This window comes from Stegostoma tigrinum, chromosome 15 (genome assembly GCF_030684315.1).
Source record: "Stegostoma tigrinum isolate sSteTig4 chromosome 15, sSteTig4.hap1, whole genome shotgun sequence".
NCBI lineage: Eukaryota > Metazoa > Chordata > Chondrichthyes > Orectolobiformes > Stegostomatidae > Stegostoma > Stegostoma tigrinum.
Genome location: NC_081368.1, coordinates 47,038,520 through 47,058,348, shown reverse-complemented (window position 1 = coordinate 47,058,348; position 19,829 = coordinate 47,038,520). Strand labels below are relative to the sequence as shown.

At 40.4% G+C, this 19,829-nt stretch overlaps 1 protein-coding gene across 2 annotated transcripts in view; it reads right to left on the bottom strand.

Annotated features, from left to right (window-relative positions):
* The window catches only part of klf5l (Kruppel like factor 5 like), a 66,878-nt gene that overhangs the window by 26,001 nt on the left and 21,048 nt on the right, over positions 1-19,829 (bottom strand). For both annotated transcript variants that reach the window (XM_048544627.2, XM_048544628.2), the window contains 2 exons: positions 10,933-11,806; positions 9,542-9,601 (listed from right to left, as the gene is read on the bottom strand). In XM_048544627.2, coding sequence (XP_048400584.1) covers positions 9,542-9,601; positions 10,933-11,806 — 934 coding nt within the window. The remainder of the gene's footprint in view (positions 1-9,541; positions 9,602-10,932; positions 11,807-19,829) is intronic.

The following is a 19,829-nucleotide window of genomic DNA, read 5'->3' as shown; positions in this document are numbered from 1 at the left end:
ACACCCATGTTTTGGAATGAGATGATGGCAAGTCCAACATGACCATCTGCTACAAGGGTGAGAGTGGGTTCCTTTCACCATCCCCTTTTGTAGGTACAGGACATTCCTTGCTGCCATCCTATTACATTATGTTGTGCATCAGCCACAATATTCCATTCCTTCAGTGTTGGTAGATGAATGAAAGCTAGATCCATTCACTACAATTAATTCTGAACTGTCTTGGTGCCCTGATTTAAGGAATGATATTATTTAATTGGTGGCAGTTCAAGGGAGGTTCATGAAGATAACTCTTGGCATGGAGTGATTGTCTTTTTATTAACCTATTTTTGAAATCAGTCTGTTCAGGTATGTTGTTATACACCTCTGGAGCAGGTGGGACTTGAACCCAAGCCTCCTGGTTCAGATATAGGGATACTACCACTGCACCATCAGAGCCCCACTTGGAGGGGTTGTCTTGTCAGCGAAGGCTAAACAGGTTGGGATTCTACTCACTGAAGTTTAAAAGAGGGGTAATCTCATTGAAAAATGTCAGATTCTTAAGGTGCTTTACACGTTAATGCAGAAATGATGTTTCCACTCGTGGGATAGTTTAGGACCAAAGGGCATAGTTTCCAAATACAAGGGCACCAACTTAAGACAGCTATGAAGATGAACATCTTCCGGTGGTTGAGTGTCTTTGAAATTCCTTGCCACAGAGAACTAAGGGGAAGAGTCAGTGTGTATATTCAAAGCTGAAATAGATAGAATCAAGGAAAACACAGGAATGTAGTTGTAAGGAATGTCAGATCAACCATGATCCTATTGAATGGTAGAGTGGACTTGAGTGGCCTAACTGCCTACACCCATTCCCATTCCTTACAGGCTTCAGAACTGGCAAGAGTCTGTTACAATGTCTCCAGCTCTGTTTAAATCATGATAATCATCAATTACAGGTAATTCACCTTTAATGCGATAGTTGCGTTCATGTGTGACCTCATGCTATAGAAAATCGCACTACTGAAAATTGCATTATAGGGAAATAGCTGTCAAAAATTGCTATACATGTACAGCAGAAAGTTTGCATTATCCAAACAGTGTCCACTATTCATTCAATCGCATTACAGCCAATTTGCATTAGCAAAACACACATTATAGAAGAACTACCTGTAGTCCCAAATTGGAGGCTAGCACCGGACTATCAATCAGGTGTAACTTATTAGCACAGCACCCACTCTGTGTCTGTTTTCATCCTTACAACATAACCTCTTTGTGAATTTAAAAGGAAATTAAAGTATGTGCACCTGTAAATAAAAAAATGTTAGGCTAACACATTGATTACACAATTTTTCTCAAATATCTGATCAAAATCTTTCCTTTCCTGTTCCTTTCCTAATACATGTACTAATATATTTCTCTTGTAGCCCTGACCTTACAATTCATTGTGGTCTGGATACTGTTAGAACTTGATTATTGCTGCTTTTCTAACAAAACGTTGAACCTTTCACCCAAGAAAGATTTGTTTCTCTAATTTCTTGATGGGATTTGTTCAGTTGCATTGTCCATGATAGTGTGGCTGTATGTATATTTCCTCTCATGCATTTATTATCTCACCTCCTCCAATTTTGTCATTTTTGAAGCAGGAAAGTACAAATTTATTCTCTCACCACAAAAAATTGATTGCATAAATCATTTTGAATTTGAGAGTAAAGAACCTGAAGTAAAAAAGCAGGAATGGAAAATTAAGCATGGCTGCTTTTTAAAGAACCATCATAAACTTAGACAAACTGAATGGCTTTCTTCTGTACTGTAAATTTTTATGATTTGTTGATGCTGACTGAGCTGTTGCACGCTAACATTTTGTGATTTTCTTTTTCATCCTGTTTGAATTCATTTGAATTGAGATTTCTGAGAGGTGGTTTCTTAATTCCAGGGGTATGAACTAATCCATAACTCCTGTTCTTACAGTTCTTATTCAGGGTTAACCGTGCAGAAACCTTCCCCCATTAAAATCTCGCCTTTCGCTTTGTTTTACAACAAACAGAACACTGCGTGAGTAATGAAAATTGTGCACATCTTAAGTTTCCTAAGAGGGATTTGCTCTCCCCACCTCCATCCCCTCCCCACCAACATAGGCACCTTGAGGTTTGTTTTCAGGTTTGCTGCAATTGCTGCTACTCTGCAGATTTCCCACTTCCCACTGATGAGGGATTATCAGAAAGTAACTTGAGGTATTGTGAAAGCAGTTTCTATCCCAACGCACCATTAGTTTGCCTATTGGCTTGTGATCAATTTTCTGAGCAAGATTTTTTTTAAACATTTGTGCGACAGGAACAATGTAGTGCACTGAGACAAGTAAAAACAGAAAAAATGTGAGGTACTCAGGGCTCCTATTCCAGATGAGTGGGGGTTTCTACAAAGCACAACGACTCCTGTTTCCTTAGTGTCAACAGTTCATTGGCATTACAGCATTGCCTGAAATAGCTTGAATGAGGTAAAAGAAATCTGGTTTAGCAGGTTTCCCAGACATATTTCAACAGCACTCTGAAGAAGTGAACTCTGACAGACTTGTATATAGAATGTACTGTTTTAATGAATGCAACCTTCGAGTACCTCTGCGGTGAAACTTGCTTTTTTTCAAATGGTATCAGATACTGGCATCAGAATTAAAAGGGACTTGATTATTACTCCAGCAAAGAAGCTGCAACCTGAAGCTGACCATGCATTTAAATGTGCTTCAGGTTATTTTAAATAGTGCATTGTTTGACACAATGTCCTGATTTATCAAAACTATGAAGAAGGCATTCTCTGCATTGCCAAATATGGAGTTCAAAACATTTGTGCTGTGAGTCACCGGGTTGAATTGAAACAGTGTGAGGCAAAGAATGAATATACCTGTTGTGTCAAATTGAGTAAAATGTTTTTATTGTACAGATATCTCTGTCACATTCATAGTGCCTAGTCAAGAAACAATGCGCAATGCTGCCAGTGTTGTAGGTTCATTGCTTTTTACATTGTGGAGAATTTTCACTGCATTGCACAGCAGGTCAAAACAAAAGCATAACAGAGACATTTAAAGATAGTTATCAGAACTTTGATTTTCTGGCTTTTGAACTTCCCTAATGTTTTAGAAGAAGTTTACATGAAAGGCAGCAGAGACATACGCAGGGCCACTTGATCGCTTGATCTCTCCACAGTGACCTCCTTGCTCAGCGTTGCCCAGAAGAGCTGTTTAATTTTGCCACAGTTTCAATTCGAAGGAGAGAGGACAACATTTTGAGGATGCATTTGTTGTAATTTGTGAGTAGGGTAGTGCTTGTACCTCAAGACATAGAGTCAAAACAGACCCTTCCGTCCAAACAGTCCATTTCGAACATAATCCCAAACTAAACTAGTTCCACCTGCCTGCTCCAGGCCCATGTATCTCCAAACTTTTCCCATTCATGTATCCATCCAAATATCTTTTAAATATTGTACTTCTACTCACATCCACCACTTCATCAGGAAGTTCACTCCACATATGAACCATCCTCTGTATAAAAAAAAATGCGTCTTATGTCTTTTTAAAATCTCTCTCCTCTCACCTTAAAATGTGTCAAGGACAAGGACAGCTGGGTACTGAAATACCACCAGTAGGCTCCCCTCCATGTCACACACCAGCTGACTTGCCTCATCATTGATGGGTCAAAATTTTGGAATTCCCCACCTAACAGTACTGTGGAAGTACACTTGACCATGTAGATTTGAACAGTTTAAGGAGGTAATTCACCACCACCTTCCAAAGGACGACTGTTAATGGACAACAATCACTGGTCTTGCCAGCAACCTTCATATCCCATGAATGAGTAAAGGAATTCATAAAAAAGATTGGGTGGATGAGATTGCCGTTTGAAGTGGCCTGGACCTAATGTATGCATGGACCAGTTCAAAAATGGGAATGGCGCTGGCAAATTGCATTAGGCGCCAGGTGAAAGCTCTGATGGATAAGTTATTGAAAGCAGCCACCTCTTTTAATGCTTCTTGATTAGAAGTACAGATTGAACGCTATCAGTTCAACATGGAAAATTTCTTGATCAGAGATAATGGGAACTGCAGATGCTGGAGAATCCGAGATTACAAAGTGTGGAGCTAGATGAACACAGCAGGCCAAGCAGCATCTTAGGAGCAGAAAAGCTGATGTTTCAGGCCCAGACCCTTCATCTGAAAGGTCGAGGCCCGAAACGTCAGCTTTTGTGCTCCTAAGATGCTGCTTGGCCTGCTGTGTTCATGGAAAATTTCTTGTTTTGTTTTTCTAGTCTGATTGATGATAATCATGCGGTCAGTACTCCACATGACTAATAATCAGAAAAGACAATGAAACTTGACAATTTTATTATTAACTTGTTTGTATAAATAAATGATCATCATGCACTTAAGATTATGGCAAAGCTGCTGACCTCAGTATATCATTTTGTTAACAAAACGAGTTGAGATTGTGGTGCTGCAACTCCTACAACTGAAAGGATACAGTGTAGAGTACTGCAACTAAAAGAATTGTCAATGTAAGAACAGAAGTTCCGATTGGAGAAATCAATGTAAAATTTACATGTTCTTCTCTTTGTGTGTGTACTTGTGGAAAAGTTAAGAATTGTTATTGTTATTAAGTACTTATTGAATTCTCAAATCAAAATTTCTAACCTGCAGAATAATGCATTGTACTTCCTCTTAAATCCTCTCTGCCACTTTTTGAGTTGCTTTAATAACTTTCCGCTAGATTTCTGAACACATACAATGGATATTGTATTCCTTCTTGAACCTGATTTTATGTACAATTTTGGATTGTCTTTATTGGCCATGAGACAAGGTTTAAATAACTTGCTGTGGGATCTGCTATGTCAGTCATGCTGATTGGTGTTTGATTGGTGTGTGTATGGGTGGTTTTATTTATCTAGCATTGTACTTGATGCGAAAGAGCAAGCTAGGACATGTGGAGACTTTTGAGGGCTGATGCAGTCAAAGGATTAGGAACTATGCTTTAATGCTAATGAAAACACTCCAATACAATACAGTGAAGTTTCAAATATGCTTTGTGGATAATCTTGGTTGATGACTTTTGGTTTCTATAACAATGAGAAGAATGTCATCTTGTCATGACTGTTGAAAGATTATTGACCTAACTTTAAATAAAGACATTTTCTGTTCTACAGCATTGGATATCTTCTCGTTTGTCATAATATTGGTTGGGGTATTGATAGAAAGCAAAACATTAAATAAAGCTTATCTTGAAACAACCAGTTTCTTGGCAGGTCATTGTGTGCGCTCTGAATATTTAAAAAAACAGAAACCAAGCTAAAGGGTCAAGGCTAATAGTCCCAGAAATCAGCATAGTTGAAAACACACCCAACATATCAAAAGTGGTTAGGTAGTCCTTTTTCTGAAGAAAAACATGAGAATGTTGGGGTAAAAAAAAACTGAATGAGCAGGGAGCAAAATATCTTGAGGTTCTCAGGAGTAAGAGACGTTGTGATGAGTTTACGCAGTAAGGAGGCAACAGGAAGGCTTCAAAGGAGGACTTATTTAAAGATTATAAGAAATAATAGAACATGTTCACAATTTAGGCTCATATGGCTAAGAAGGTCATTCAAAACAGAAAAGTTCTGGAACATCTCACTAATGTTAGTCCTTCCAAAAACAAATTGATCAAATGGCATGTTTTCTAAAAAAAAATACATGTCACTAATAATATTATTGCAATTAAGCTTTAAAGTTGTTGCATGAAGTTAATGGAAGGTTAGATCAAATAAACTAAAATAACAAGGAAAGCAATTTCAGACAATATGGTAAGTATTTACATTAAAGGGATCAATAGTCTTTAGTGTTAAATTATAGGGCAGGTTTTTGTACAGTCTCAGCAACAACAATGCTATTTCAAATGTTTGTGGGATTCCAACTTGCATTTCTGGTCCCTCTAAGTTTTTTGCTATGGCAGAGTAAGGGTGCTACATATTGCGCTCCTCACCTGGTTGGCTCTATCATGGGTGGTAATCTTCTCATTCCCTACAACTTTCATTGATCAGGCCAGCTTCTGGATGACTCATGGTCTGTGGTAATCAGGAGTCATGAGCCATTGTTTGAATTCAGGAATTTTTTTTAAAGGTAAATTGAAAAGATCATACTCAAGTGCCCCAGCCAATCCCCCTGGCTGTTCATACACTCTGTGCAACTCAAATGTAACCTCATGCCTCCAGTCACTCCCAATAGCTCCTCATTTTCTCTTACGCCAATTCATGCCCCTTTCTATGTTCAATAAGTATCTAACTAATGATCCACTTAATAAGAATGGCAAGTGTGGAACTTCTGAGAAAGAAGCACCATGTAAAAAATGTCCTTGTGAAGTAAGAGCTGCGAGATGGCACAATTCAATTATACAGTCTCCTGGCTTCAAAAAAGTGCAGGGCTCAAAAGAAATAACTTGGAATCCAGTGACATACATCAATGGGGAAGCTTCTGCTAGCTGGTCATGCCCAGAATATGGGAAGTTGCTGAAGAGCATTCATCCTGCAGCATTTGGTCCATGAGAAAAATTGAATGGAGCGATGAATCCTGAGGAGAAGTCCTACTCGCAGCTTCCAAGACTGATGTTACGATTCGGTATCACCACAGAGGATCGTTATGATTCATTTTCGAGCAGCAAGCTGGCAGGCACAGTAGTGGTGACATTTGTTTTGTATTATGAACAAGTTATGTAGGGTAATAAAATGTGAGGCTGGATGAACACAGCAGGCCCAGCAGCATCTCAGGAGCATAAAAGCTGACGTTTCGGGCCTAGACCCTTCGTCAGAGAGGGTTACGTTTCAGGAAAGAGTGACAGTGCTCCTTAAGCAGACTTTAGTTTGAAGAGTACATTGTTTGAGCACAGTTTTATGATTGCTTTGAGATAGTTGTTGCACAATGTAGATAGGGATAAAAGGATAACATGATGAGTAACTTGCATGATCGACTCTGGTCAAGTCTTTGAACGTCTTGCAGTGTACTGAAATCCTGGTAGTGAGTGGGCTGGCATCCAGCGCTGAGACCACCTCCATCTATACATCATGATTCTGGCCATTTAACCAGGGGTTGGTCTCTGCTCACTCCAATCTCCGGTAGGTTGACTCCCTATGAGAGCTTCATTGCCAAAATCCAATGAACAGTAGAGAAGCTATTCTTGTGTGAATGGATAAATTAAAATGCTACAGAAACACTGTAATCAGAATTAATATAGATTTTAAAATGAAAGAGAGAAGTGAGAACTTATACTTTCCCCAATTTCAAGTCTAGTGCAGAAGAATGGTGTATGAAAATGAAAGTTTTCATATGCTTTTGTTGGTTGTGCTTGTGTTCCACACTGATATTTATATTTCAGTTTCAGCAAGTGAGCTCTTCAGAAAACTGGAGGGCAACTTTTTGTCATAGCAATTGATAAATACAGTGGCATAAATAAAGATGTGTTTACAGCATACATTAGATCCAGTAAATGTCAGGCGATTGTGTACTGTTGTCACAGTGACAGTCCTGTGTGCATCATGCACTTCTGTCTCAATTATGATCTTGTTCACATCATATGCTTTTGTCTCCCTTCTGTAGACAATGCATACTCTCCCTTTGTGGAAAATCTGTCAACTTCCTCTCCTCATCACCCTAACCCCAACATGAGTGGTGATTTGTAATTCTGTTATGTGTTTTACAGCAATCCACAAAGACATGCCCCTCCCCTGTTTCATCCAATGTGTAATGTGAAGGAACTTTAATAGTTTCAACTAGCTTCAACAAAAATGGTAGGCTGAATCTTGTGTTTTATTGGCTAATTGCGGGTTGATTTACATTTTTGCATTTGAGACCTCGTGAGATTTCTTCCCAAACTTTCCTCATCAACAACCTACCCTGCCTTTCTCTGATTCTATCCCCATTTTAACATGAACCAATCCTGGAACATCTCACCAAAGCCAGGGTACCTTAAGTTAACTAATATGCCTGGGAGTTGCACCACATTTAAGACTCTGTTGTGCCCCCAAACAAGAATGTTAGTCTACACCTTTCCTGTATGGTCCCTTATGTTTGTCCTGAACATGGATGAGAAGGAGAATTTGCACACAGTATTGAAGGCAGGGACCTGCATGCAAAGCAGAGATGCTGGAGAGCAACCAGGCAGCCTCCAAGTGAATTAGCTCTGTGAGAGCAAGTGATCAGATTGGATTTGCAGCTTGGTTGAGCCCATGAGCACATAGGCATGCCTCCCTGCGTGTGGAGTGTCCTAGTTGCAGCAGTACAATTATAATTGCCATTGTAGTGTTAAAGTGCAGAGCCCTACTATAAGTGGAGAGGAGGCAATGCAGTTTCTGGAACTCTGAAGAAATATGTCAGATGCCAATATCAACAAATGGTAGGTGTATGTAGTTGGAGTCCAATGAATAAGCCCTGATTGGTTGGACACCAGGCATCAACATGGAAGTGGTTTGTAGTAGACGGCAAGCTGAAATCGGTTTGACTGCCATGTTGAGAGTTCTTGCTGTCTCACTTGTTTGACACGTTTGGTCAGATGTGAATCTGAATTTTAATGAAGTAATTTGAGCCAAGGTGTTTAACAAACTTTAAATTCAGTTAACTGGCCGTGTGTTGTTGCTTGCCTCGCTGTTTGGCAACGGTGTAAAAGGTGAAACAACATGTTTCCGATGTTGATAGGCCTTGCTGGAATTTTCACTTGATTCTGCCAAGAACCTTTCCACAGCCACATTGCAGAGACCTCTAAGATTCCACCTAAAGTAATATTTTTAGAAATCTATACAGTTCAATATGAAAAACTTGCTTGCTGGTGATAAATCTGACTAGTGGTCACTTTATATTTTATTTTATTCGGGATTCCATGGCTGAGTATCTTCTACATAATTGTTAGACTCTGTTGTAAGCTAGGTTTATTTTGTCCACAACAACTATTGAGCTTTGTTCAGAGTCCTAGAGGAATTGAATCATATTTCTTCAAGATTGAAGACCCTCAGTAAAATAAGTGGAAATGGAAAGAAAGCAAGAAAAAGTCAAGTTTTGAGGCCTTCTAATTCCTCAAATTCTTTAATTTGAAAACACGGCAGAATTGAGGACCTGGAAGATGCATTTTTAAAACCATTACTCTGACAATGAATTCAAGTGTACCGTTGATCAATGAATGAAGGTGTACCATTTTTAACAGATTGTACAAGCACGTTAAGAATTGCCAGAACACGAAAGTATATCATAGTTCAACTGTAGTTACTTATATTTGTAGAAGATGCACACAGTATAATGCTCAGTCCTGTAATGTGCTAGGCTTGATCCATTTCTATGGTCACATCCTTAAACAGTGAATTGTTCAATATGGTCTATTACATCAACTATTTTGCATCACATTAACTTTAATTTCTCTTCAAAGATGCTGTCAGACCTGCTGAGCTTTTCAAGCAACTTCTGGTTGTGTTTCTGATTTACAGCATCTGCAGTTCTTTCAGTTTTTATTTAGCATCAACTATATGATTGTTTTAATGGCTTAAAACAATATCCAAGGAAAACAGCATACCTGTGTGGGTCCTTTGATGTGCTTTCAAATGAGAACTCTTGGTGTAAACTTTGGTGCAGCCTGAAAACAATACATTAGAATGCATCTCAGTTAAATTGTGGTTTTTTACTTTTCAGACTTATAATCTGCCCCTACTGCTTTAAAAAAAACCTGTTACATTTAGTAATTCTAGGGTACACCTGTACACCTCAAACTTCAGGATCCACACAGAATGAAGCTGCTGAGAAACTTTGAGAATCAGGCTCTTCAAGAACTGTAAGTAGGATTATTTTCAGATCATTAAAGTATCTTTATAACTGTACGGTCCAGGGTTTTTCAGCTTCAGAACCTCAATCGATAAATCAGGCATCAGATTTGGCCACAGTTGCGAAACATTCTTTCGCAAAGAAAGAGAAACAAGGCCAGTCTGTAGCACTAAATTGATGAATAATTCCAACTGCTTGTCTATTTCAGTTTTTAAATAGCTACAATTATATGGATTTCCTAGTGTTTGAGCAATGAATTTAATAAGACAGAGCAGATTAGCAGTTGAACATTGCAAATATGCCCCAAGGGATTTGTTGCTAATAGTCATTTAAGGCCTCTGTATACAAAACCGATGAAGTACGTTGGTTGGCTAACTAACAAGCTCATCAATCATTTTTGTAAAGTGGACTACAAGCAAGTTGGTGTCTTGCTCACTTGCAAAGTTCCAACTATTGCCATAAAACTTGGCAACAAAGTTGGGCCATAATAAATGCCTTCAAGCAATTTAAAGTTGAGCTACACAGACCAAGAGGATTGCAGATACATTCACCAGTCTGAACAGGTACCTAGTCTCTTAGAGCAGAAGTAAGGCTGCTACAATTAACTTCACTGATTCCAGGGAGTTGATAAAGCAAAAACTGCATCAGATACTTGTTCCTATTCTGTGATTTTGTTTAAAAGTTATTGTTGATGTGAATATCATTGTTAAGTTTACTAATGACTGTACAGAATAGATAGGGAGAATATGTTCCCAGTGTTGAACTGATTGCAGATAAGACGGCACAGATTTAAAGTAATTGGTAAAAGAAGCAAAAGTGATATGAGAAAAAAAACTTCTACATGTAGTGAGTCATTAAGGTCAGGTATCCGCTTCACTTGGTGGAGGCAATTTCATTTGAAACTTTCGAAGGGGAGTGAGATTAGTATGTAAAATTGATTAACATGCAGAGTTACGTGGACAAGTCAGGAAACTGGACAAAATTGAATTGCTCATTTTGAATGCTGGTGTAGATAAAATTGCCAGAATGGATCCTTCTGCATATGAGAAAGAGATATGAGAAGAGGCATGGCAGTGAAACGAAAATCATTCATTATTCTTGTTAGGTTGCGTACTTAGAATGTTTTAATTAAACAAGCACTCATACCTGGGAAGTCACAATGATGAATCCGTCTCTTCTCCAACTCAGGGTTGTTACGTCGACTGTATTTTGTTGTCTGGAAACCAGGTTGACAGGGCTGCATGGTGGTCTGAAGACTATGCATTTGTGGATGATGAACTATCTTTGATGCTACTGATGCAGCATATGATGGAGGTGGTGAGAGTGTATTGATAAGGTCAGGCTGGTTTTCAGGGCTACCAGGTTGAGAATTTGGAGGTGATGGCGGCAGATATGAAGTTTGTTGCTGATAAAACTGAGCTGGTACAACAAAGTTGTTTGGTGATGATACAACAGGCTGAAAGTGTTTAATTGCTGACTGGGTAGACATGCTGGTTGCTCCAGCCATGCCTGTTGACATGGTAACACTGTTACAACTGTGAATAACTGTAGTGTTGCCAAGTGACTGGGTAGAGCTCAAAGGTATGTTGACAACATCTGTGTTGATTGGCATCTGATACAGTGGGGGCTGATGTGAACTCACAGGCAGTTGTAGCTCAGGAGAAGAGGCTTCCTGCTTGATGAAGATATTATTCACAGGAACTGACTGTGGCACACTGAACACACTGGTGAATTCAGGCAGGGCATGCGTTGTAGTGGACGTGCATGACTGGGTGAAGTTAGTGGCTGGCTCTGTCTTGACTTGTGGGAGAGCTTGTTTTGTTGGTCTGTAAAGGCCCGTTCTCAAGTGCGTGATATCAGGCAGGATCAGATTGATATTCAAGCTGTATGGCGATGTTATCTGCTCCTCAAAAAATTCATCTACCACTGAGGCACTTTCTCTTCGATATTTCTTCTGATCCAGAACTGTTGAGGCTGGTGGAATTAGTGGGGCTAGATACTTGTCCATTTCCGATCTTACCTTTTTTTAAACAAAAAAAAATCATTTGTGTTGAGTGCATTGTCAAAATATTAAAGATGCTAAGTTTTAAAGTTTTTAATTTTATGATGCCAGAGCAACGAACTGTTAAGAGAAAGCTATTGTTTTAAATCATTTTGTTGTACTGTACTCAAAATGGCACCTTTTGATAAATTAACCAGCATCTACATACTTTCTAATGTAAGTGAAGACATTCTTAAGACAAATTTTAAGACAGTGTTTTGTATCTAAGATCCCCTAGTCAGAGAAGCTGATTGTTGCTTTCAAGCTTACAGCTTTATCTGACACTTGTAAAACACAATTTGATGACACCATTTGCCAAATTCCATAAAACAGTAATCTGCCTAATGATTCAAATGGCAAACATTGAGGTGATCTTCCTAATTATTTACTTATTCCAAACAAAAATTCCTTTTTCCACAATTTTCAAAAAATTTCCTCGCTTTTTCTTCTCAAAATGACTTTCATGCATGTAGTATCTATGACTGAAAGCAAAAAGGCAAGTCTCTTCTAGATCTATGCTTTGAGGCATGAAGTTGGATGAAAGTAGCATTTTATACAGTCTATAGTCTCTGTTCGGTCTTATGACATCCCAAATTCAGTAAGAGAGCAACCCGTGATGTTAACTACTAGTTTATCACTCAATGTCACAGCGTGACCAATGTTGCTACATTGCCAATGAAGTTAGCCATCAGAAGAATTATGACATTATATTGAAAAATAACAGCATATTCACCCTCATTATTGGATTATTTCTCAAGATAAGCACTTTCTAAATAGTTCTCCATTAAAGTTATATGTTTGGTTTCAATGCCACCGACAGTCTTGGTAAGCAGTTCAACAAGCATTATTGCTTCGTAATGCTATTATAATTACTTATGACACCATTAATACTTGACATTATTCCAGTTTCAGAAACAATTAATCTTTAAAAATGGCAGTATTATTTAGCAAAATTTTATCCAGATTGTATTTAATTGTAGCAGCCAAAATTTGGTATGTGGGTGCTTACTGACAGTAGCTTGACTGGGCCCAAGATTGTAATTCCAGCAAAATATATATTAGATATTTTCCTAATCAGAGTGAATTTGTATTTCAAAAGCATAACTGTCAAGACAAGATTTCCTGTATTTTTCTAATAGCTTCTGTACGATGGGAGTAATTATGGATTTCACATCAACACTTCTTGGATATCATTCAATTTTTCCATCCTTAACTAACAATCCCATGCAAGGGAGTTTCAGGTCATCTGGTGGTCGTACCAGGAGTTCACAGCTACTCCACCATACCAAGAATACCTCAATAAATAATGAGCATACTTTATTGAATAACAGCAATTGAAAGCTGTATGTTTTCCCACTAGCTGTGCCCAGATCTCTTAGCACTCCTTTAGCTTTTCTCCTTCCTTTTCGTGTGAAGGAATAAGTGCTTCCTTTTAAAGTAATCTTCTCACCATGGTCCGTATTCATACTCCAGAAGGTGCTGCACAATAAAATTGTCAAAGAGGTAACTAAGCACAAAACATGTTGTAAATGACGAACAGCACTCTTCTACCACATGTTTCAAGCTGTTTGTTTGAGTTCTGCAGATGAATATTATTGGGTGAAGTACATAGTATTTCAATTACTTCCAATTACCACAGCCTGCTATTCGTTGTAACCTGTCAGAATAAATGTTTTGTTGCTGTATTCTTATCTTAGCATTAACGGAAAATTGAAGTTTCAAGGTCAACTCAAGAAAATTGAGCATTAACTCTAAGCTGATGCAACAGTGCAGTCACTGAGGGAGCGTTGCATAGTTGATATTGTTTCTCTCCAATGTCTGTTCGATATAAAAGATTTCATGGTACTACTATCTCATAAAAGAGCAGGGGAGCTCTTTGAGATTCAAGACCATTGTTTATCTTTCAGAAAATATCATTTAAATGGATTATCTTATTATGGGCTATACCTAAAATAGCTGCTATAGATCCTACATTATAAGAACAAGAAATATATATATCATACAATAAAACCCAAGGCATTTTACAGGAGCAGTTTAAAACAAAATATGACACTAAACCACACTGTATCAGATAACCAAAAGCTAGGTAAAATAAATATTATTGAAGGCATGAATGGATTCGAAAACCAGGGTGAGAATTTTTAAATGAGCATATTGCTGAACCAGAAGCCAATGCAAGGCAGCAAGCACAGATGGAATTGGTGAATTGGATTTGCTGTGAGTAAAGATTCAGGTAGCACAGGTTTGGATAGCCTCAAGTTTACTTAGAGTAGAATGTAGAAGACCAGTCAGCAGAGCTTCAGAATTGTCAAGTCTTGAAGGCAACAAAGGCACAAATTAGGTTTTCAGCACCTTATAAGGCCAGGTAGGGGTGAATAATAGAATCCCTACAGTGTGGAAACAGGCCCTTTGGCCCAACAAGTCCACACTGAACCTCAGAGCAACCCATCCCCCTATAATCCACCTAATCTACACATCACTATGGGCAATTTAGCATGGGCAATCCACCAACCTGCACATTTTGGACTGTGGGAGAAAACTCACACAGACACAGGGGGAATGTGCAAACTCCTCACAGAGGGTCACCCGAGGCTGGAATTGAACCCAGCTCCCCTGGCACTGTGAGGCAGCAGTGCTAACCACTGTGCCACCATGCTGCCGGTGAAGTGGAGCATTGCTGCCAAGATATGGTTTTAGTGATTATGTGAACATTATATGTAGTCAGAAACTCATGACAGGGTCAAATATGGTATCAATTTTGTGGACTTTCTGGTTTAGTCTTAAATTCTTGCCAGGGAGTGGGATGGGGAAGAACTTGTGTCTGTAATTAAGGAATGGTTTAGGAGTGTGGACTGTAAGCAATCTATTTAATTTTTCCAGTATGTTAATTAGAAAAAAAATCTGCTCATCCAGTAATGAACATGAGATAAACAATTTTGTAATTTAGTGAATTTCACAGAATGAAGACAGGTAGAGTAAGAGAGAGGTGAGTGTCATCAGCATGTGCAAGCTCGTGCTCTGCTTTCAAATAATGTTACTGGGCAAAATGTTGATGAGAAGTTAGGAGAGGGTCAAGCATAGATTTTTGTGGGACATTAGGGGGTAACTGTGTGGAAGCAGGAAATACAAATGATACTGTGGGTATGAGTAGATTGAAAGCAATGGAATGATTCGAGAGCAGTGCCAATCTGCTGGATAACAGCAGAGAGGTTTTGGAGAATAATGTGCTGAATCATGTAAAAAGCGGCAGAAAAGTTCAAAAACACAAAGGGGAATTGCTTACCTTTATCACAATTACATAGGATGTAAAGTATGCTTTGGTATGAGCTATTTCGATACAATGGCAGGGCAAAATCTCATTGGAGGGTTTCAAATTTAGACATGAAGGATAGGTGGGCATGAATTTAGGCAGGAGAAACATGTTCTAGGACTTTGGAGAGGAAAGAGACTGGTTGGAATTGGAGCAAGAGGGGAGATATGTTAGGAAGCACTTCTACTTATAAAGGGTGGGAGAGCTTTGTAACTCGCTTCCGTAAATGGCAGTTGATGCTAGACCAGTCGTTAATTCTAAATCTGAGAAGGACAACATTTTTATGAAGTAAAGATATTACATGGGCCAAAGGTAGCTATGTAGAGTTAGGCCATAAATCAGTAATGATCTCATTAAATGGTGGAACAGGCTCAAGAAGCTAAATAAGCTACTCTTGTTCCTATATTCCAATAATTTACAAACTGAATGGATTTAAAGGTAGGTATTTTTTGAGAGGAGTGATGATGGTAAATTTGAAAGAAGAGAGAATTACTAAGAATATCAGCCAACATGGGGAGCCAGGAGGGAAAGTTGGATGGTCAGCATTGGGTTATGTGAAGGATTGCTCTTCAAGCATTCTTCTTTGGCTATAAAATGCATGAGAAAATCATGCAATCACGAAAGATGTGGTATAAATACTAAGCATTTTTCTTAGAGTTTATCATATAGAGACAATGACTTGCTGTTAAACATTGTTTTGCGAGAAAGTCGACGCAATTCTGCCCACTGCTGATGCAACTCCGCCCACCACTGACGCAGACATCACTCCACCCACCGCCTCCACTGCCAGCAGTTCCAGAGGAGGAAGTAGCACCTAGCCCTGCCGAGTCTTCACCATACCCCCAGACCAACCCTTACTGAGGACCAACGGTCAGTCCTCAGTAAAGGGCTCAGCTTTGTTCCCCTCCACCCACACATCAATGAATACCGGTCATGCTTGGACATTAAAAAGTTTTTCCGCCACCTCCACCTCTGCGCTTACTTCTTTAACCATGAGCCTAACCATCCCTCTACTGATCCCGTCCCCTGCCAACACACCCTCTCCTCCTAAACACCACCCCCAGGCCTCCTACCCTCCCTCGACCACTTCATCTTCAACTGCCGTCGAGACATCAATCGCCTCAACCTCGCCACCCCTCTTATCCAGTCCAACCTCTCCACTGCAGAATGTGCAGCCCTCTGCTCCCTCCGCTCCAATCCCAACATCACCATAAAACCCATGGACAAGGGGGGGGCGCAGTTGTAGTATGGCGTACTGACCTCTACATTGCCGAGGCCTGGCGCCAACTCTCCGAAACCTCCTCCCACCGCCCCATTGATCATGACCCCATCCCCGACCACCAAAGAATCATCTCCAAAACCATCCACAGCCTCATCACCTCAGGTGACCTCTCACACACAGCCTTGAACCTCATTGTACCCCAACCCTGCACCGCCTGCTTCTATCTCCTTCCCAAAATCCACAAACTTGACTGCCCTGGTCGTCCCATTGTCTCCACCAAACTTATCTCCACCTATCTCAACTCCATTTTCTCTCGCTTGGTCCAGGTACTCCCTACCTACGTCCGTGACACCACCCACAACCTCCACCTCCTCCAGAGCCTCCAATTTCCCAGTTCCCAACACCTCATCTTTACCACGGACGGCCAGTCCCTATACACCTGCATTCCCATACAGATGGCTTACAGGCCCTCTGCTTCTTCCTGTCCCGCAGGAGTGACCAGTGCCCCTCCACTGACACCCTCATCCACTTAGCCGAACTCGTCCTCACCGTCAACAACTTCTCTTTCAATTCCTCCCACTTCCTACAGACAAAAGGGGTGGCCATGGGTACCCGCATGGGCCCAAGTTATGCCTGCCTCTTTGTAGGTTATATGGAACAATCCCTCTTCCATACCTACACTAGCCTAAACCCCACCTCTTCCTCTGTTACATTGATGACTGTATCGGCACCGCCTCGTGCTCCCACGAGGAGCTCGAACAGTTCATCCACTTCACCAACACCTTCCACCCCAAACTTAAGTTCACCTGGACCATCTCCAACATATCCCTTACGTTCCTGGACCTTTCTGTCTCCATCGCAGGCAACCACCTACAAACCGATGTCCATTTCAAGCCCACCGACTCCCACAGCTACCTGGAATACACCTCCTCCCACCCACCCTCCTGCAAAAATTCCCAATTCCTTTGCCTCCGCTGCATCTGCTCCCAGGATGAGGCAGACCACTCCCACACATCCCAGATGTCCTCGTTCTTCAAGGGCTGCAACTTACGCCTCACAGTGGTCGAGAACACCCTCGACCGTGTCTCCCGCATTTCCCGCACCTCATCCCTCACACCCTGCCTTCGCAATAACCCCACAAGAGAATACCCCTAGTCCTCACATACCACCCTACCAACCTCCGGATCCAACAAATCATCCTCCGACACTTCCGCCATCTACAATCTGATCCCACCACCAAAGACATTTTTCCCTCCCCACTCTTTTCCGCTTTCTGGAGGGACCACTCTCTCCATTCCACACTCCCTTCCAGCCCCACCACACCCGGCACTTTTCCCTGCAACTGCAGGAAGGGTTACAACTGCCCCCAACTTTCTCTCACCCCCATCCCAGGGCCCAAGGAGACTTTTCACATCAACCAGATGTTCACCTGCACATCTGCTAATGTGGTATACTGCATCCATTGCTCCCTTTGTAGCCTCCTCTACGTTGGGGAAACCAAGCGGAGGCTTGGGGACTGCTTTGCAGAACACCTATGCTCAGTTTGCTCTAAACAACTGCACCTCCCAGTCGTGAACCATTTCAACTCCCACTCCCATTCCTCAGATGACATCATCATTCTGGAACTCCTGCAGTGCCACAACGGTGCCACCCGAAGGTTGCAGGAACAGCAACTCAAATTCCGCTTGGGAAACCAACAGCCCAATGGTATCATTATGGACTTCACCTCCTCTCACCTCAAGCCCCACCCCCATCTCCTACCGACTAACCTCATCCCGCCCCCTTGTCCTGTCCGTCCTCTCTGGACTGACCTATCTCCTCCCTACCTCCCCACCTACACTCACCTTCACTTGCTCCATCCCCACCTCTTTGACCTGTTCTTCTCCTCTCCCTATTTTCTCTTCTATTCATCTTCTATACGCCTTCCCCCTCTCCCTATTTAATTCAGAACCCCCTTCCCCTCCTCATTTGTGAAGAAGGGTCTAGGCCCAAAATGTCAGCCTTCCTGCTCTTCTGATGCTGCTTGGCCTGCTGTGTTCATCCAGCTCTACACCTTGTTATCTTTGCCAGAAAGTATTGTGTGTCTTCTGATAACTACCTGTTTTATAAATGTTTTCTCCTGCTGACTATCCCAGCATGTCAGTGAATCATTGAATGGTTGCAAGAAATATGCCATGGCAAATGATTTAGTCCCGTTCTCCCGTCTTTTTCCTATTGCATTTTTTCACTACAATTCCATTGCCTTTCAGGAAACCATACTTTCAGGCAGTCCTGATCTTAACCCCTCACTGCTTAAAAATATATTTTCCTTATGTCACTTTTGTAAGTGGAATTAAGCTGTCCCAATAATTTCCTCATACAGTCATTATGCTCTTTTCCCACCAATCTCCTAATTAAATGTACTCTAATTATTTGGTCACTATATTTCAATAAATATCTGGTAGCAATGCCATCTCTGTAGAATATTCAGGTGATATTCATAAAGCATATGATATTTTCTCCATTGGCGTAATATTCTATTGTCCTCTGCGTTGCTGTTCCCTTATAGTTCACTCAGGTTCACTTTGTTTTTCTTCTTGCTGTAATTCTTATTGGATCAAGGTCATAGCTTTTGCATTCATCCCATGAAGTAATAGAACGACTCAGAGACTGATTAAGTCTGGCAGGTCAAACATGGCTGCTCCTCCTGTGATGAAAATATTTCTCACACCAGTTGAGAGCATGTTTGTCATTTAACAGATAGAGACTTCATGTATGATGAACTTCCATATGACGGGAACTACACCTTACAGCTAAGAGTACCCTATTGAATACTGACTCAGAACTTAAATGTGAAGCTCTTGTCACTGCCTTTCAAAAATTATTGACCAACTGGCAGTTTTCTTGAAAATAGACTGGAATATCCCCCTCTGTTATAGACTAGATCATAACTTTCCATTTGTTATAACTTGGGGCTTTGCAGAGAAAACAATAGCGAAACAACTAACTTTATTATCTTTCCTTAGTTCTGGACCACTTTCTTACTGCTTAATATTTCCGAGTCATAAGGCATTGAGTGCAAACTTCAATCAAATCAAATCTCAGGCTAAGAATTCCAGACATAATTAACATTATATATGTATGATTTATGTAAATTACACTAGACTGAATTTATTCATTCTACACTGACATTTTGCACATGGCAAAATGGGGAGCAAAAATCTGTTGTGGATGTGCAGAATGAGAACTGTCCTTTCTGCATAACCACAAGAGCACCCCCGTGGACTAGTAAAACTTCAGAAAATAGATCACATATCCATTGAATTCAACAGTTCCCAAAGGCTCTAACTGTTAAATATGTCACAGTGAAGTGCCCAGGTGATTCTTGTCAACTTTGTGAGACATTTACAAGAGAGGAATCTGATCAAATAATTTATTTTTATCTTACTTTTATCTACTCATGAAGGAAGCAATAAATGAGGAATTTATAA